General features: G+C 39.0%; 2 protein-coding genes across 5 annotated transcripts in view; both read right to left on the bottom strand.

Moving 5' to 3' along the window:
• Positions 1-2,731, bottom strand: part of Coq3 (coenzyme Q3, methyltransferase) — a 25,516-nt gene extending 22,785 nt beyond the window's left edge. The window contains exon 1 of one of the 2 annotated variants that reach the window (XM_021160533.2): positions 2,582-2,731. In XM_021160533.2, the coding sequence (XP_021016192.1) occupies positions 2,582-2,690 (109 nt within the window). In that variant the 5' untranslated portion in view covers positions 2,691-2,731. Of the gene's footprint in view, positions 1-2,083; positions 2,508-2,581 lie in introns of those variants that run through there. The other variant, XM_021160534.2, reaches the window with a different exon arrangement.
• Positions 2,732-5,843: 3,112 nt separating this feature from the next.
• Pnisr (PNN interacting serine and arginine rich protein) overlaps positions 5,844-17,196 on the bottom strand; it is a 28,750-nt gene continuing 17,397 nt past the window's right edge. For 2 of the 3 annotated variants that reach the window (XM_021159803.2, XM_029475881.1), the window contains exons 7-12: positions 16,161-16,298; positions 12,727-12,826; positions 11,942-11,995; positions 10,739-10,909; positions 7,652-8,738; positions 5,844-7,404 (exon numbers count right to left, since the gene is read on the bottom strand). In XM_021159803.2, the coding sequence (XP_021015462.1) occupies positions 7,374-7,404; positions 7,652-8,738; positions 10,739-10,909; positions 11,942-11,995; positions 12,727-12,826; positions 16,161-16,298 (1,581 nt within the window). In that variant the 3' untranslated portion in view covers positions 5,844-7,373. The remainder of the gene's footprint in view (positions 7,405-7,651; positions 8,739-10,738; positions 10,910-11,941; positions 11,996-12,726; positions 12,827-16,160; positions 16,299-17,196) is intronic. The other variant, XM_021159804.2, reaches the window with a different exon arrangement.

Here is a 17,196-nt window from a genome sequence, read left to right as displayed (position 1 = left end):
CCCAAAAATCTGAAAAGAAAAACAAGACAACAAACAAAAACCACAGCCTGAACAAAACAAAACAAACAGAAGTGTTAGAAAGTAAAGCCTCAGTAAATAAGTAGGTAAATAACACAGTGGAAACCATCATCAATAGAGTCAAGTAGAGTCATATGGCTAGAGGCCAAGGGTGACTAACACTACATTCAAATGCCAATAAGGAAAAGAACTAAAGTGAGATACAACTGAAAGAAGAAATCTAAAGATCATGGGCTACAAGAACAAGATGAGATAAACACCAATCACATAGAATATCCATTCACTGGCATCAGAGGAAAAAAAATTCCTCAAATCTTCAGAAAGAAACAGATATTCAAAGCACATCTGGAGACTTGGAACCCCAAATACATGCGACTGGAGACAAACCTCTCCATGACATTACAATCATGTTATCAAAAATCGTCAAACATTGGTTAAGAGCACACACAGCATTTCTAGAGTTCAGATCCTAGCACCCATGTCAAGCTGCTCATAGCTACCTGTTACTCCAGCTCCAGGGGATACAAAATCTTTGGCCTCTGCAGGTGCCCATAGTCATGTGCACATACCCCTGCCCCCACATACAGTTATTAAAAATAAAAATATTTTTAAACGAAAGTAAAGAAACAATATTACAAACTATAAGAAAAAAAAAATATGGGCTTGGAGAGATGGCTCAGCTGTTAAAGGCTAGGCTCATAACCAAAAATATAAGAAGAAAAATATGCACAAATCACCTATATAGTCAAAACATGAGACTAACTCCAGCTCTCTTGATCAACAATCCTCAAAAACAAGAAACCATGAAATAAAATACATTCTAAGCTCTTAAAGAAAATAACCATCAGACAAGGCTGCTATAAGCCAAAAGTCTATCTTTTAAATGGGTGATGAGGGTTGGAGAGGTGGCTCAGCAGTTAAGAACACTGGCTTCTCTTCCAGAGAAACTGGACTGGATTCTCCAGCATCCATGTGGCAGTTTCCAACCTATACACATACAGTCCTAGGGAATCCCATGCTCTCTTCCAGCCTGTAAGGACATCAGGCACACACCGCCTGTGGTCTGCAGCTGCAGATGCAAGCAAACACCCATACCCATGCCCATACCAGAAAAGACTGGCAGTGACATGAAGATGTTGTGAGACAAGCACTAATTAGAGCAATGGCATCATGTCAGCAGAGCTGGCAAAGGCACGGAGGAGGTGACTATACATAAGGGAAGAACACAACAGCTTGGGAAGCAGAGGCAGGTGGGTCTTCTGATGTATGAGGCCAACTTGGTCTACACAGTGTGTAACTCGACATCTACTCCCTTCCTGCCCTCTACTGACACTTGTTCTACTATCTCATTCAAGACTCCCTGATTCCAAGTACAGACCAAATGCTCCTCCTACAAAATTTACAGTTTTATTGGTTCTTTTCTAATTTTTTTTTATTATAAAAGGCACACATTAAAAGGTTTCTAAAAAATGGACCAGAGATGTTCTGGATCTCTGGAACAATGGCTCGGATTGTTCTGGAAGACAAAGTTTAAACAGTAAGAGTATAAATGTATATAAAGACAATAAAATCATATAAAAGATAATAAAAGAGTATAAAATCATCTATCCAGAAAATTAAAGTTGGAATCATAATTCCATCTAGATCTCCAAGTTCATTAATATTTATTTATATCTTGCTCTCTTAAAAAATTATCGTAATTATTTTTTCCAGTAGGGTTTAAATAGGTATTATTGCTGTTACTGTCATATTAAAATTCCCAGCCATACCAATCTCTACCATATAGTGGTCATTTTCTTTCTTTCTTTCTTTTTTTTTTTTGTTTTGTTATGGTTTTCGAGACAGGGTTTCTCCTGTGTAGCCCTGGCTGTCCTGGAATTCACTCTGTAGACCAGGCTGGCCTTGAACTCAGAAATCCGCCTGCCTCAGCCTCCCGAGTGCTGGGATTAAAGGCGTGAGCCACCACGCCCGGCCTGGTCATTTTCTTGTAAAGGGTGAACCTAATTATCTGCTTACTACTTCAGAGTTTAAAAATCTATAGCACCAAATGCAGTTAGTTCTTTACCTTATTTGCCAATCAAGAGCATAAATGCCTTAAATTCTTTGGCGGGGACGGTAAAATAGTGAGCAATAAAGTAGTGAGGCAGTGCTAGGAGGTTCCCCGTGTGTCTTTCTTGGTTTGGTTTGGAAAGCAAGAACCACCTCCAGGATCCAGCAAGTCGAATGGCCGCTCCCGGGCCACAAGCTCATAGAACGCAAATAAAATAGGGCAAAGGTCGTAGGCTACCCGGCGGCGGCGGCGGCACACGGGACACGCTCTCCGAGGCCCAGATCCTTAGTCCTCAGCCTTTTTCCCCTGGCTTCTCAGACCTGGAGGGTTGTAGCCACTGGAGAGAGCAACACCAGGTCCCGGAGGTCACCCGGGATGAGGACAGGGCAGCGCGGCGCTGCTTTTAACCTGAACCCACGGAGCCGGACAGCCCATCGTCCTCTGCCGCGCTTGCGCAGAGCCGCCCCCGGCACCCGAGGCGTGCGGAAGAACCTCCGCGCCGACGACACTCACCTGACCGTGAAGTTAGGCGAGGAGGCTGGGCGACCGCGCTGGGGCACCCAAACCCTAGCGTTTCTAGGAGACGAACCCCACGAGAGCCCAGCCTTCCACCTCTCCACATCGCGACTAGAATCCTACTCCTTTTCCGGTCCCTCCTCACAACAAATCCCCAGCGGAAGGGTTCCGCCTCCTACACTCGCGGATGCTGGCTTTTGCATTTGCATTAGTTAATGTGAATTTGTGGTCACTGTTAACTCGAGCTCGTCTATCAAATTATGTCTGCAATGAAATAAAGAAATGTTCCTAATAAAAGGACACGAAGACCTACCTACCTTCTCTTCCTACGAATCACGCCGTGCTGTTTTCGTATTTACTGAGGTATCTCCTCAGAGTCTTGGAAAACCGACTCTAATGCTTAAAATCAAGTATGGAAGTACTTTTTCCGAGAAACCCATTCTCTTTCAATGCGCTCAAGTAATCACAGAGAACAGAAGTCCACATCTAAAGTACATTCTCTGAAACTGACCCTTTATTCTGTTCAGGATACACCGTATGTAGCAGAAAACTCCTAACACTCAGTTTAGACGTTTATTTGAAGTAGAAACAGGGAGCAGTATGAAAGATTCTACTTCATTCTAGTTATTTTTTGTCAATTTGACATTAGATTCACCAGGAAACAGGGACCCTCTCTTGAATTGCCTTCATTAGACTAGACTGCGTGTGTTTGTGGGGCGTTTTCTTGACTAACGATTGATGTTCAGCCCTTTGGAAAGTGGAACTGGGTTGTATCTGAAGCTTGCACTTATGGATCTCACCCAGACTTCCCTCAATGATTGATTAGGATCTCTAAGCCAAAGAAACCCTTCCTAGAGTTGCTTTTAGTGGGTGTTTTATCCCAGCAACTAAAAGCAAACCAGGAACGGTTAAAAAACAAACAAAATAAAAAATGCTGCCCTCATAAAAAGAAGGGATTTTTAAATTCCTAAAATTTAGGGCGTCATTCTACATTTCAACAGGCAGTGCCGTCCTTTAAATCGGTGAAACTTACTAAGCTCTCATTTACATCCTCTGAGCTAAAATATTAACCTCGTAGCTGTATGAAAACCAGCTGCTCTGTCACTGTCAAGAGGTCCCTGTGTTTGGAGGTATATGGCCATTTCTCCAGATGAAGGTGGAAAGTTTTATACACAAGTTGAAGTGTCATGTTTTTGCTGGATTGACAGACCCACGGAAAATCATGGTTAACACTCTTAAGGACTTCTGTGCATGGACTGTACTTAACATTAAGTGTACACCACACAGCTTCACAGCCATCCCAGTCTCGCTTCAGCAAAGGCAGGAAGTGATATGCTTAAATGCTGGTAGGAAGCAAAGAACCCTCTAAATCCCCCCACGCAGCAACAAAAAGCTTTTTTCTGTAAGTTCAGCCTGAGCTGTGTCAGAAATAAAATTGTGGTGCCTGTAATGCAGTATGTAGCGATTGGTGTAGGAAAGTTCCAGAGTAACTCCAGTCTTCCTTATCAACAAGCTGTAAACTAGCTCATACATATTCTAGAAAACTCAACACCCATTTAACATTTGCAATGTGTTCTAGTTCTTTAACAAGAAAATGAAGGGTAAGTCACTTTATGTCTATACAGGCTTTATCCCTCTGAACAATCTACTAAATCCATCCAGCTGAATGAGTTCTTAGACTTACTCACAAAGTCTATCACATGGTATCCACTGAGAAATTCTATATTGCCAAATCCTATTCAAAACTGAACTTACAGGGGAGCTGGAGAAAAGGCTCAGTGAGGACCCAAGTTTCAGTTTTCACACTGTGACTCACAAGCATATGTGCCTATCTAGGTGCCTATCTAGGGCACCTAACACCCTCTTCAGGTCCTTCTGGGCACCCTAACACAGATATACATTCACTATCACTAGTTCAGTTTAGAAACTTCAATGTTAAATTTTTTTTAACTTATTATAGGAATTTTTAGCCTTATGCAACTCCTAAAAATTTCCAACTAAAAAGTTTTAAAGCTCAGGGTCTAGAAAGATCACACACAAACACACACCATTAAAGAAATAAATCCCGGAGCCCCTTGGTGACGGTTTAGTGGCTGAAAGCCCTGGCTGTTCATTCACAAGGTTTCATTCCCAGCACCCACATGGTGACTCACAACTGGAACTCAGGAACTCAGAGTGGAGACAAATGAAGGCAAAACACCAATACACATAAAATACATAGACATTACAAGTTTTTTAAAAGTTGTAAAGCTCTTCTGCCATTATTCTTCATATTTCTTTAAAGAAGACTATTTACCTTTGTGCATTTACCTACTGTGCAGTACAAAATCGACAAGACAGTTTACAAAGGCAGAAAACACATACATTAGTGGAATTGCACAATATTGATATTTTGGGGCCCTAAAGCAATCTTGTAATTCTCCAAATAGGGTGGAGTCCACCCATATTCACAAAAACACAATGACTCGTACACTAGAGAACTCGGATTCCTTCAGCTTTTTTCATACTTACTATGTATGTGCAGGCATGCACGGAGCAAACGTGCAAGACTTACAGGACAATATTATTTAAATGCAATGGTATTACTGGATACTAAGATTATCATTTAAGTAGAAATATTTGACTTGCAGATTGTTCTACAGCACTTGTAATTCATGTCCGTGTGTGTGTACCATGTGTAGGTAAGTAAGCACCCATAGAGGCTAGGCTAGAGAGGGGTGTCTTACCCTGGGGGCTGGAGTCACAGGAAGTTGTGAGCCACCTAGCGTAGGTGTGGGGAAACTTAGGGTCCTCTGCAAGAACTGTAATAAATGCTCTTAACCATTGAGCCCTCTCTCCAGACTTTCAAAAGGGAATCTCGTAAAGACATTCTGATCAAACAATTCAGATTGACTGTCTTGAAAGTTGAATGTATTCATTTTTCAAAAGTGTAATTTTAAAAAGTACTTTATAACCAAAGTTTACATCTAACATTTATATACAATTTAGCATTTGCACCCTAAATTATGCAAGCCCTATTTAAAAAAATTTCCCCACTCAAATACTGTTACATGTAAAGGGAGTAATAAATTTTCCACAAAAATCTTACAGTTGGAAATACAATCATAATGCAGGTGTATCTATTAGTAATCATGTATACTTTTTTGGTTTTAAAAAGTTAGATTTAATGATTAAAAAGCGTGCAAATTATTAATCAAAACTGGCGAATTTCTTTTGATTTTCATTTGTATGTCTAAAAATGTATGTATCATAGCCAGCGGAATTTTTCAGTAGAATTTTATTTTGAAAATAATACTTCACTTGAAGAGTAATCTAAAACACTTTAAGGTATGAAAATTTTATACAACTTATCTATTACAAATTAATCAGAATTCTTCAATTAGATACACTGTGTTAGCTCACCTACATAAAAAATATTGCACATTTTGTCTCCAGGTATTACTGATGACTAAATTGTATAGAACTCCAAACTACTTATTCTGTGAAATGGCAACTTTATAAATATTGTAACTAAATGCACTGTAAACAGCCATTTTGGTAAACATGCATTTATTCACAGATTTATTTCCTTTAGATAAATGCGTAACTGCTCAAAATTAAGATGCTATGTCGAGGTACAAGAATGCACAAACAAATCTATTTCTGTCTTCATTTCAAGGAACACTGATCTTGGCAAAAACCTGGCATTATTTTCAAATGAACTATTGCTGGTAAGAAAGCACAATACTCTGCCTTCTGTGTTCTGCACTGTGCTTTTCTTTCGTTACAATATGAAAAGCACTGTTTCCAGAGATCAACTATCAATGTGTAAGTGTATCATCTTAAAAACTCAGACCTGAAGCAGCTGAACACTTGGCGAAATGCCTACTACTCATCAAGCCGGGACTCACAGACCGTTCTCTAGTCATGGGTTTTGGAAACTGAGAAAATCAGACCATTTTAATGTTATGCAATCGACACAATCCTGCATAACACAATATTCCACCATTAAGCTGAGGTCATATTATATTTTTAAAATATATTGAATCCTACATCCTACTTCTTAATGGGTAACCCCAAGGTGTTATGCATGTTTAAAACAGGAGTGACTATATAGTTCCAGACTATTAGTGTCAAATAGTCATTACAAATAACTCTACTGGTGTAATGGCCTGATTGTTTCCAGCAATTTCATTTTACAGGCGTGAATAACATTTCATACAGAGAATATATTACTTGAACGCCTCCCCTCCCACCCAAAAAAGTTTAGAAAGCTGATCAGATGGCTTCAAAGAAAAGTAAGGTCATTTTCTGGCCCTTCCCCGCACCCTTAAAATTGGAATTTGACAAAAATCCATGGGCACAATGTACAAACTTTGACAAACTATTCTTAGAGAAGATGGGAGTAACTTTAAAAACCTGTTATACAAAACTTCAGCTGCCTTTTTATAAAAGTACGTTCCTTAGATTAAAATCATAAAATTAAGGTGCAAGAGTTTAACAAAAATGAACTAGAGTTTTATTGACATCACAGTACATTCAAGAATATTTTGAGAACATTACAGCTGAAAGAGAAATGGCATATTTATAGTCTTATTAAGTACTATTTTTTGAAAAAAAAATGTAATACAAAGAAATCCTATTAAGTAACTTGGAGCAGCATTTGGAAAAAAGACACCTATTTACACAATTAAAAAAAAAAAAATCTGGTTTCACCTACACAGCCACAATGTGCCTCTATAATGAGACAAGCCCTTAAACTCATGGAATTTTTAAAAACAGCATCATGGCATTCTTGCCACATCATTCCTCAGCGCTTACGACGGGGAGGGGTTGTTGATCTGAAAGAAAAAAAAAGGGAAAAGACAAAATTTAAAAATAAAAATGTATTTATACTTAAAATCTGCAATATAAATAAATACTTTTATACAGGATTTCTAACATTATTTTAAAATATTTAATAAATACCAAACTGAGTTTATAAAAGAGAGAGAGAGAGAGAGAGAGAGAAAGGACACTTTCAACTTTGAATAAATTCAAAAAACTTAAAAAAAAAAATCAGACAAAATACTTTAAAAAGTATACTACCTTGATCGGGACTTAGACTTGTGTTTGCGGCTTGCCTTCTTACCAGACCTTTGAGATTTCTCCAGGGAGCGCGATCGACTATGTTTAGGCTTCTTAGCCTTCTTTTCTTTGCTACTTCCGGGAGATTCAGAACTGCTCCTTCCACTAGAATCAGAGCCTGAATGCTTTTTACTATCTTTGGTAGCATTTTTCTTACTATCCTGTCTAGAGTCATGTCTTATGACTTTAACAGATATAGAACCACTCCTACAGAAAGTTCTCTCACTTTCTCGCTTCCTTTTTAACCGATCATCCTGACTACTGAGTTTAAAATCTTTTTCTTCCCTTTTCTGTTTTTCTTTTCTTTTGTCCTGTTCACGGTCCCTTTCCTTGTCTTTCTTTCTCCTGTCTTTATCTACACTTCGACTCCTCTCCTTTTTCCTGTCTGGTTCTTTAGCCTCACCTTTATGCTTATGACTGTTCCCACTAAGATTTCCACGTGGATCCTCAATTTTACGCCTATCTCGACTCCTACTGCGACTGGAACGATTGGTTCGTCTATCCCTTGAGCGACTTCTGCTTCTACGTCTGTCTCTGGAAGGGCTCCGGTTTCTTCGTCTTTCTCTTTCAATGCTACTTCTATTAGATCTCCGCCTATCTCTCAGCTTCACTCTGGTCCTGCTGCTGTCTATTTTCATTCTGCGCGAGTAGCTCCTGCTCCTGCTCCGTCTAGCTTTCACTGGGGGAGACCTGCTCCTACTGTGTCTCTTTCTCCGCTTAGGAGAGGAGGAGCGAGAGGATGTGCAGCTGCTGCCTGAGCTGGAGCTATAGGAAGAACTGGAGACGGAGCTGCTACTGCTGCTCGTCCTGCTGCCGCTACTGGAGCTGCCGCTACTGGAGCTGCCTGACCTACTCCCCCGCTCCTTCTCCTTCCCTTTATGCTCTCTTTTGGGCTCTAACACTGACGGAGCTTCGTTTGGAGTTCTTTTCTTTTCATTGACCGCATCGCCGTCTGCTTCACTTGCTTCTAGAAGTGATAAACTATTTTGCTCTCTGTGAATAAATTCATTCATCTCTTTTGTAACCCTTTCTGTTTGCTGCTTTTCTTCTGAAACAGAAAAAAGACACAGAAAAGCCAAGTAAGAAACGAAAACTTCCCATACTATCAAATTATGACGATAGTTTCTTCATCTTTACTAGAATTAGGGTGCAAACCTCCTAAGTAATTAAAACCTTCTAACAGCTACATTAAAAAGGTATTCCCGGTGGTTAAGAGCACTGGCTGATCTTTTCAGAGGTCCTGAGTTCAATTCCCAACAACCACATGGTGGCTCACAACCACCTGTAATGGGGTCTGGTGTGTCTGAAGACAGCTACAGTGTACTCATATACGTAAAATAAATAAATAAATAAATAAAAAGATATTGCCACATTTCATTTACCTAATCTATTAAAAGCCTTAATATTTCCATCACTGCATCAAAGTGAACTGAAACCTCTTTTCACAGCACATCTTCCGAGTCTAGCATCGCCTACCTCTGTCAGCACATCAGCTGAGGGTATTTCCAAGTACCCAGCACCCACCTGTCGTTAGCTACCTGCCATTCTAGACAGGACAATAAAAGTATCAAGGTGCAGGGCTCCTATGACAGAAGGAAAGACTTCCCTCTTGTTCAGTACTAGTAAGTTAGAGATAAGCAGTGCCCGGGTATGGTGGCTTTAATCCCAGAACTTGGAAGGCAATGGCAGGAGGGTCTCTGTCAAAGGTCAGCCAGGTCTGTACAGAAAGCTCCAGGACAGTGAGGACTACCAAGAGAGACCCTTACCTCAAAAGACAAAATAAACAAACAAACAAACAAATAGCAAAACCCCAACAATAACTACAACAAAATGAGACTAGAAGTGATTTTTAGAAAAATTTTTAAAAAGCTCAGTCATTTCCTAAGAGCTGTCCAAATTTTTTTTCCAAAAATTAAACCCTTACACTCTATCATTCCTTGGATTATCACACAAACACTCAACAAAAACTGTACTTATGTAAGTGTCTTAAAGTGTTTCTATTTCTAATCTATTTTCCCTAAATACCTAGGGTTTTTTCAGTAACTTTAAATATACTCCATCATTACAAAAGACTATTTTTTTTTCAAAAGTATATTTTCATTGCAACAATTTGAACATGAAATAAATGTATCTAAGGCCTTGGTTTATGATCATGAGGACACCTGGCTCCTATGACAAAGAAGAAAGATAGGAAAAATAGAATGTGATCTCATGTATAAGGCATCCTTACAATGAAGCCTCCAGTTCTATGCTACAATATTTCTACTTTAGTTTCAAACTAAATCTGTGGCGATCCAGTATTATGAAACCACCTCTTATCTTACTAAGAGACTGAGACTTTTGCTGGACCTCACGTCCAAAGTTAGTAACACACCTTGAGGTCACGTAAGACATAAGACTACTATCTTCCTGTGCACTCAGATGATTACCCTGCTTTTAAAAGGAAAAGGTAACAATCACTTTTACTTGCCTTGGATTTCTCATGGAATCAACTTTAAGCTAATGCAAAGCTACAATCTTAAATGATTACTGTCCTGTTCCCCTGACTTGGACACGCCTGTACATCATTTGTGACAAGCAGCAAATACAGAGGTTAAAAGCAACTGCCTAAAACTGATTATCAAGTTTGGAAGCAACAATTTATAAACACTGGTTGATAAAGAATGATGTTGTTTATCTGGGTCAGCTGAGATCAGTTAGTGCGAGTGACTGAATCCCTTGTGAAACTGATAAAGATTTCTGTACACTTTTCCATGCTTTCCCCCATGGGACGCTTTCTATGTTGTTCAACGGATACAGAGCAAAAGCCTTTGTTAGGGACAGACAGGTACAGAAGGATAGATAGGCACAGTACAGAGGCAGAGGGCACAGTGAACAGTAAGTAGAGAATTCAACTGTGAATTTGCTCTTGCTCATGGCTAAATGACTCCAAGGGAAAGGTCTTTTATACACTCACGCATTACTAGTGACCTGAAGTAAAAAACATACATAATACGCTCACAAAAGCACGTATCAAACTAGACAAATGCCAAAGAAATCTCAGATCACCTTCTATCTGTTTATCTTGTAACAGCTGCTGTTCTTTCTCTTTTCTCCAAAAAGCTTCTTGTTTTTGCCGGATTCGGTGCCGTAACTCTTCATCATCAGTGTCAGATGACTCAGAACCTCTGTCACTCCTCTCATCTTCACTGTCACCTGATCCATAGCCACCCAGTCCGCCTGTGTGAGTAAAACTCAATCCATCACATGTCACATGCAAACATCACACAAGCCACTAAAAACTCTTTAAGATCAGAGGAGAAACTTTATTTTGTTTTTCATTGCCTTTTCCCGGAAGAATATGTGTATTCAGGGTGGGGAGGACAGAACTTCAAAGTTTACGTTTTCAGAATCCTCAGACAATGGTGATAGTAAAATCTTATTCCTTGGACTACTTTACATATTTCTCACGATGAAGGAATCACAACAATAGCTTTTATTGTCCATACTAACCAACAAAAGCATTTAACATGGCAAAAATGAAGTCTTACTACAGTTAAGCCAATTCAACTACTGTAATAAATTGAGAATGATTCTGAAAATATTTCTCAAGTTAATTCACTGGTATAAAAATGGTATGAGTTACTCCCCACCCAGAAGTGATCTCCCAAGTATAATTCCAAAATAACATGGGCATTTTATTCTACCCGTTTCTCTTGCTCCACACAAATTAACATGAAGATGTGGAAAAGGCAAACTCAAGGTTTAGTCTTAATAGCATGCAAATAGCAAACTATGAACACAACATTCCTGTTGTAAGATAAACCCATTTCCTCTAAGTTGAAACTTGATTTGCTCCAACACAATTTATATAAATCATCAAATTCATTACTGTCTACGTAAATTCCTATGTATATATGCCATAATCTTAAAAGCGATTTTAGAAACTACCTAAACTGGGGTAGACCATTATCTATAAGTACAAACTATGTGTATATAATATATAACACACAATTATACATCATATATTATATACACACTAGAACAATAAATGAGGAAATCCTCAATTCAACTCACCCAAATGAACTACATTAGCTATCCCACTTATGGTCATTCTACTGTGAATGTTTACTCAAAGAAACTAGATAAAGCTTTTAGAGACTGAGTAAGCCTGACTTCTAACTTTCATAAACTACGTAGGAACAGTGAATTTCCCCACAGAACAAGTAGAAAGACAAGGCAGCGAGCCCCCCTTTCCCCGGAGACACTTACCGAGGCCGGTGAGGGAGGCCAGTGCACTGGACTGTGCCAGCTGCTTTGCAGGAGCTTTGTATCACATCAACAACAGGAACAACATGTTAACACAAATAGCCACGATTTCATAGTCATGAGAGTCTACGGTATTGTTAAATCTACTACTATCGCTGCTTTGTGGGGAGAGAAGAAACATTAAAAACATTGCATTCATTTGAAAACCAGTAGCATGTCTGGCTTTGAAATTACAATTGTCATGGAAGCTGAAATTGGTTCACGATGAGGAAAAAAGTTGTTAAGTATATTTGTATTTCTCTCTCTGTGATATGGCACGTAATTCTTTATTTTCTGTATGTTTTTAAAGTGTTACTAAAATCATATGGGAAGGTTGTTGTCATTGCTTCCTAGGAATTAAAACTGAAAACTCTGAAGGTTTGTTGTAATTCGTAATACATTTTAAATGTACAGAAGTCAGAGATCAATACTAAGACATCTATTTTAGAAAACAAAAACAAAAAAAGCCTCAAGTGAAATAAATGAGGAATTTTCCATACCATGTTTTAGAGTATACACAAGATGGATGCTATCTGTGCTTAGGTAGGTCAGAGAAAACCAAGTGCTTCTACGGTGCCAATATGCTATCTATGAGCTGACACTTTCCCAAAGAGTTAACACATGCAAAGAGAAAAGACTTAAATGTGTGATAGAAATCCAGAGGAAAAAAAAAAAAAAAAAAAATCCAAAATAACCAATGAAATAAAAATTCCCCTACAAAAATAAAACCGAGAGCACCCACAATGTACCTTTCGTTGCTTTCCGATGCGCGTCTTTAGCCACATAATAAATTTCTTCATCTGTGACGTCCAGAAGAATTTCAGTTAGAAGCATTTTTGTCAGCAACATCTAAGGAAGAATATTTTATATAGTTTCTAGTTTAATTTTAATACATTTGATTATTTTCAAAATAATTAAAATGTAAAGCTCTTTTTAATTAAAATATTTTAAGATCACACTGGTCACTACTAAGGAGTATCTTAAAAAATATTCAAAAAAACATTACAACTTGAAAAAAAAAAAACCTTCAAATTCGTATGTATCAAAGAATGAGTACCTGTGATCTCAGCAGAGCAAAAGCTGAGATGAAAAGAAAACCATGTCTGTGGTTGGGAAGATGGCTAAGTGGGTAGCTTACTTACTGTGGAAGCATGGGCCTTAAATTTGGATTCCCAGCACCTGTAAGAAGCTAGGCATGGTGCCCTGCACCTGTAATACCAGCTCAGGAGGCAGAGACAGGCAGGTCTGGGAACTAGTTGGCCAACAAGTCTAACCAACCGGTGCTAGGTTCAGTAAAAAACCTTGTCTCAAAAGTAACTAACTAGATAATAAGATAAAGAGCATTAGAAATACCTGATGTAATCCTCTGTCCTCCACATATGCATTCACGGGCTCTTGCATACACACATACTACTCCCACACACATGTGAAATACACACACATGAACGTACACACACACACACACACACACACACACACACACACAGAACTATAGTTTTAAGTTGAATGTAGCTTTTCATTTAACAGTACTGGTAAGCATTACAAAACTAGTTTCTTAAGTCACTTTTCATGGTTAAAATTAAATTCTGTGAGGGGAAGGAAAATAAGAAAAACAAGCAAACAAAAAACAAAGAACAATGGTACACTTTTGATAATTCTGACCTAATATACTCATAAATTATGACAATATCCCACTATATAATAAAATAGAAACACAAGAGATCTGAGTAAGAGTTGAGTATAGACAACTATTTTGGATGTGGACTTTCTGTGTCCATGAGCTTTTATTTACAGAAATGAGAGTAGACTGAATTATCATGTTCTGGAGATTATAGGAAAATGACAATCTTACAAGGTAATATTGAACTCCATTGATAAGGCTTTAAGAATTCTCACAATAAAAAAATAAATTCTGCTCAATCCCTGTGGTGGCGTGACTGAGAGCGGCCCCCGTAGGCTCACAGATTTGAACACTTGCTCTCCAGTTGGTGGGACTGTCTGGGAAGGACCAGAAGGAACGACCTTGATGCACGTGTGTCACGGATGGGGTGCTTCTCCAGAGGTTTCAACAGCCCCACACCACTCCCAGCTAACGACTTCTGCCTTGTGCTTATGAACAAGATGTGCGGGCTCAACTACTGCTCCAGCACCACGTGCCTGCCTGCCGCCACGCTTCTCCCCATGAGAGAGACTAATCCTCTCCTATAAGTCACCTTGGTCATGGTGTCTTGTGATAGCAGTAGAAAAATAAGAAGACAATTTCCCACTGCCTCCTAAGTGGTCTATTCTTTTAATTATTTGCAACATTTCCACTAAAAAAAAAAATTGGAGAGGGCTGGAAAGATGGCTCAGCAGTTAAGAGCACTGACTGTTCTTCCAGAGGTCCTGAGTTCAATTCCCAGAAACCACATGGTGGCTCACAACCATCCCTCTTCTGATGTGTCTGGAGATAGTTACAAGTGAACTCATAAAAATAAAATAAAGCTTTGAAAACATGTGGGAAAAAAATGAATTAATGTTCTCAAGCCTCATATACACTAAAACATTTTAATAATTCTTTATTGTTATTGTGTGTATGGGTGTGTAGGCTCATGTGCAAAGGTTAGAGGACAATTTTTGGAGTCAGTCTTCTAAGGCCTGATCTCAGGTGATCAGGCTTACATGACTGTCTGCTGTTTGGGGAAGTACTATTCAGTGATATTACTGTTACTAAGGGATACATTTGATATTGGATATCCAATGTGGGAGGTGGTTCATTTCTCCTGTTCTCAACATTTCTTACTTGCATATAGTTTTTTGTCCAAAAAACTATATATTGCTTTGAGCTTTCCTACTTTCATGTTTCAAGTCTATTTTTCCTTGTTCAGGTCTTGTTTAGGCAGACATATTGGTGAAACATCATGGATATATGGCCTGACATTTCTAGAGATACACTCTCATAGCAAATTTCCTGTGTTTCTGGCTTTTACAATCATCTGGCCCCTCTCCCACAATGATTCCTGGGCCATAAGTGCAGGAATTATGTTGTAGATCTATCAGTTTGTTTGGTTGTTTTTTTTTGTTTGTTTGTTTTTTTGTTTTTTCGAGACAGGGTTTTTCTGTATAGCCCTGGCTGTCCTGGAACTCACTTTGTAGACCGCCTGCCTCTGCCTCCCAAGTGCTGGGATTAAAGGCATGTGCCACCACCTCCTGGCGATCTATCAGTTTTAACAAGGCAACACATAATCTCTTGTTCTGTTATTCTGCTAAGTTTGGTTTTAATGGTCTCTAGCTGTTGCAAAGAGGTCTTTGATTAGGAGTGAGAACTACATTAATTTATGGCTATAAGGATACTTAGAATGTTGTTAGGGGTTATGCTGGTTTAGTAAAGTGTCAGTTGAAGGCTCTCCTCTAAGATCTATGACTTCACTAGCCCCAGGTAGTTGGTTAAGTCTCCAGTACCAAGTATACTTCCCTCTTGTTAGAGTCCCTAAGTCCAATTAAAGAGTTGGTTACCAGCATGATACATGCCACTTGTCCGTCACGAGGACGTCTGTGTCATGTCACTGTTGTGGCACACAGTTACCATGGCTAGGTGGAACCACTGGTTGCTTCCTTCCCTTGGAAGCTTGCACGGTCTTGTAGTACCACGCAGGTTAGCCTTCAGAGGAGACTTTCAGGTAGGGTACAGTGCAGACCCTTCGAGTCTTATGTTTGAATTGGTTAGCCAATACCAAAGCAGTCAGCCCTGAGATCCAATACATACACCTTTAATCCCAGCACTAGGGAGGCAGAGGCAGCTGATCTCTCAGAATTTGAGGCCAGCCTGGTCTCCAGAGCAAGTTCCATGACAGCCAGGGCTAAACAGAAAAACCCTGTCTCAAAAAAACCAAAAACAAACCAAACAAAAAACAGGCCATGGTTTGAGGGCAAAGGAAGTATGCATGCGAAAGATGGAAGAGAGGAAAGGGAAGGGAAACGTATGGGATTTCTTAAAAAATTCTTAAGAAATCATTATTATTAAAACAAAAGATAGTTAATAACTACTTACAGAACTACTTGCAGTTCTGTACTTTGTAAATTACACAGATTTTTTTGAAGCGTGGGAAAGGTCCTGGGAAATAATATTGGCACTCATTTGCACATGCTTTATCTAGCACGTCTATATCTGAATAAGCAATTCCTAACAGCATGCATGCCTTACCATGTGGTACTCCTTCTCCTCTTCCGTCATCTCTGGTTCACTGTGCTCTTCTTGGGGAGCTGGAGATGGACTTCTAGTGACTTTCCCACTGCTTACAGCCTCCAGGTTTTCAGCATCTTCATCCTCTTCATCACTATCCTATGGCAACAGTATGGGAGCACAGAGTTACAATTACAATATAATATTGAGGAAACTAACATGCAAGAGCAGCTGCTTTCTAAATTTCAGTTTGGGGTTTTTGTTTTTGCTTTTTTTTGCATTGGCTATAAAGATACTAAGCACAACTCTTTGGTGGTGGTGCATGCCTTTAGTCCCAGCACTTGGGAGGTAGAGGCAGGTAGATCCCTGAGGCCTGGTCTACAGAGTGGGTTTCAGTGCAGCCAGGGATACACAGTGAAACCCTTTCTCAAAAAACAAAAACAAAAAAAAAAGAAAGAAAAAAAGAGATGCTAAGTATGTAGTCTACTGCTGAGTTATACCTCCTTAACCTCTTTACATTACATTACTTTCTGTTGTTACATATATTTCAGACAATCATTTTCAATGTTCTTTCCTTTTTTTTTCTTTCCCCCTTGAGAAATCAGTTTCAGACTCATGCCCCAGCCTTGTCCCCTGGGATTGCTGAGAGTAGAGCAAACACTCAGTTCTGAATTTGTACTATTTCACTTAGGACTTTAAAGTGTCACCTGAAGAGAAAAGCTATAGTTACATAAAGGTTTATGAAAAGCAGTTACTTTTTCAATTCACTTTTTTTCTCCACTATGAATTTAGACCTATTCTGTAAATACCAAGGAAAACATCATATGGAAACATGACTAAATAAATACCTTTCTCAAATTGATCCATTCTTATCTCCTTGTACAAAGCTCAAGTCTAAGTGGATCAAAGCACTGAAATTAATAGAGGAGAAAGTAGGGAAAAGCTCGAAGATATGGGCACAGGGGAAAAATTCCTTAACAGATCAGCAATGGCTTGTGCTATAAGATCAAGAATTGACAAATGGAACCTCATAAAATTGCAAAGCTTCTGCAAGGCA

Source organism: Mus caroli, chromosome 4 (assembly GCF_900094665.2).
Source record: "Mus caroli chromosome 4, CAROLI_EIJ_v1.1, whole genome shotgun sequence".
NCBI lineage: Eukaryota > Metazoa > Chordata > Mammalia > Rodentia > Muridae > Mus > Mus caroli.
Note: the sequence above shows the minus strand (reverse complement) of the source record. Positions and strands in the feature narration are given on the sequence as shown.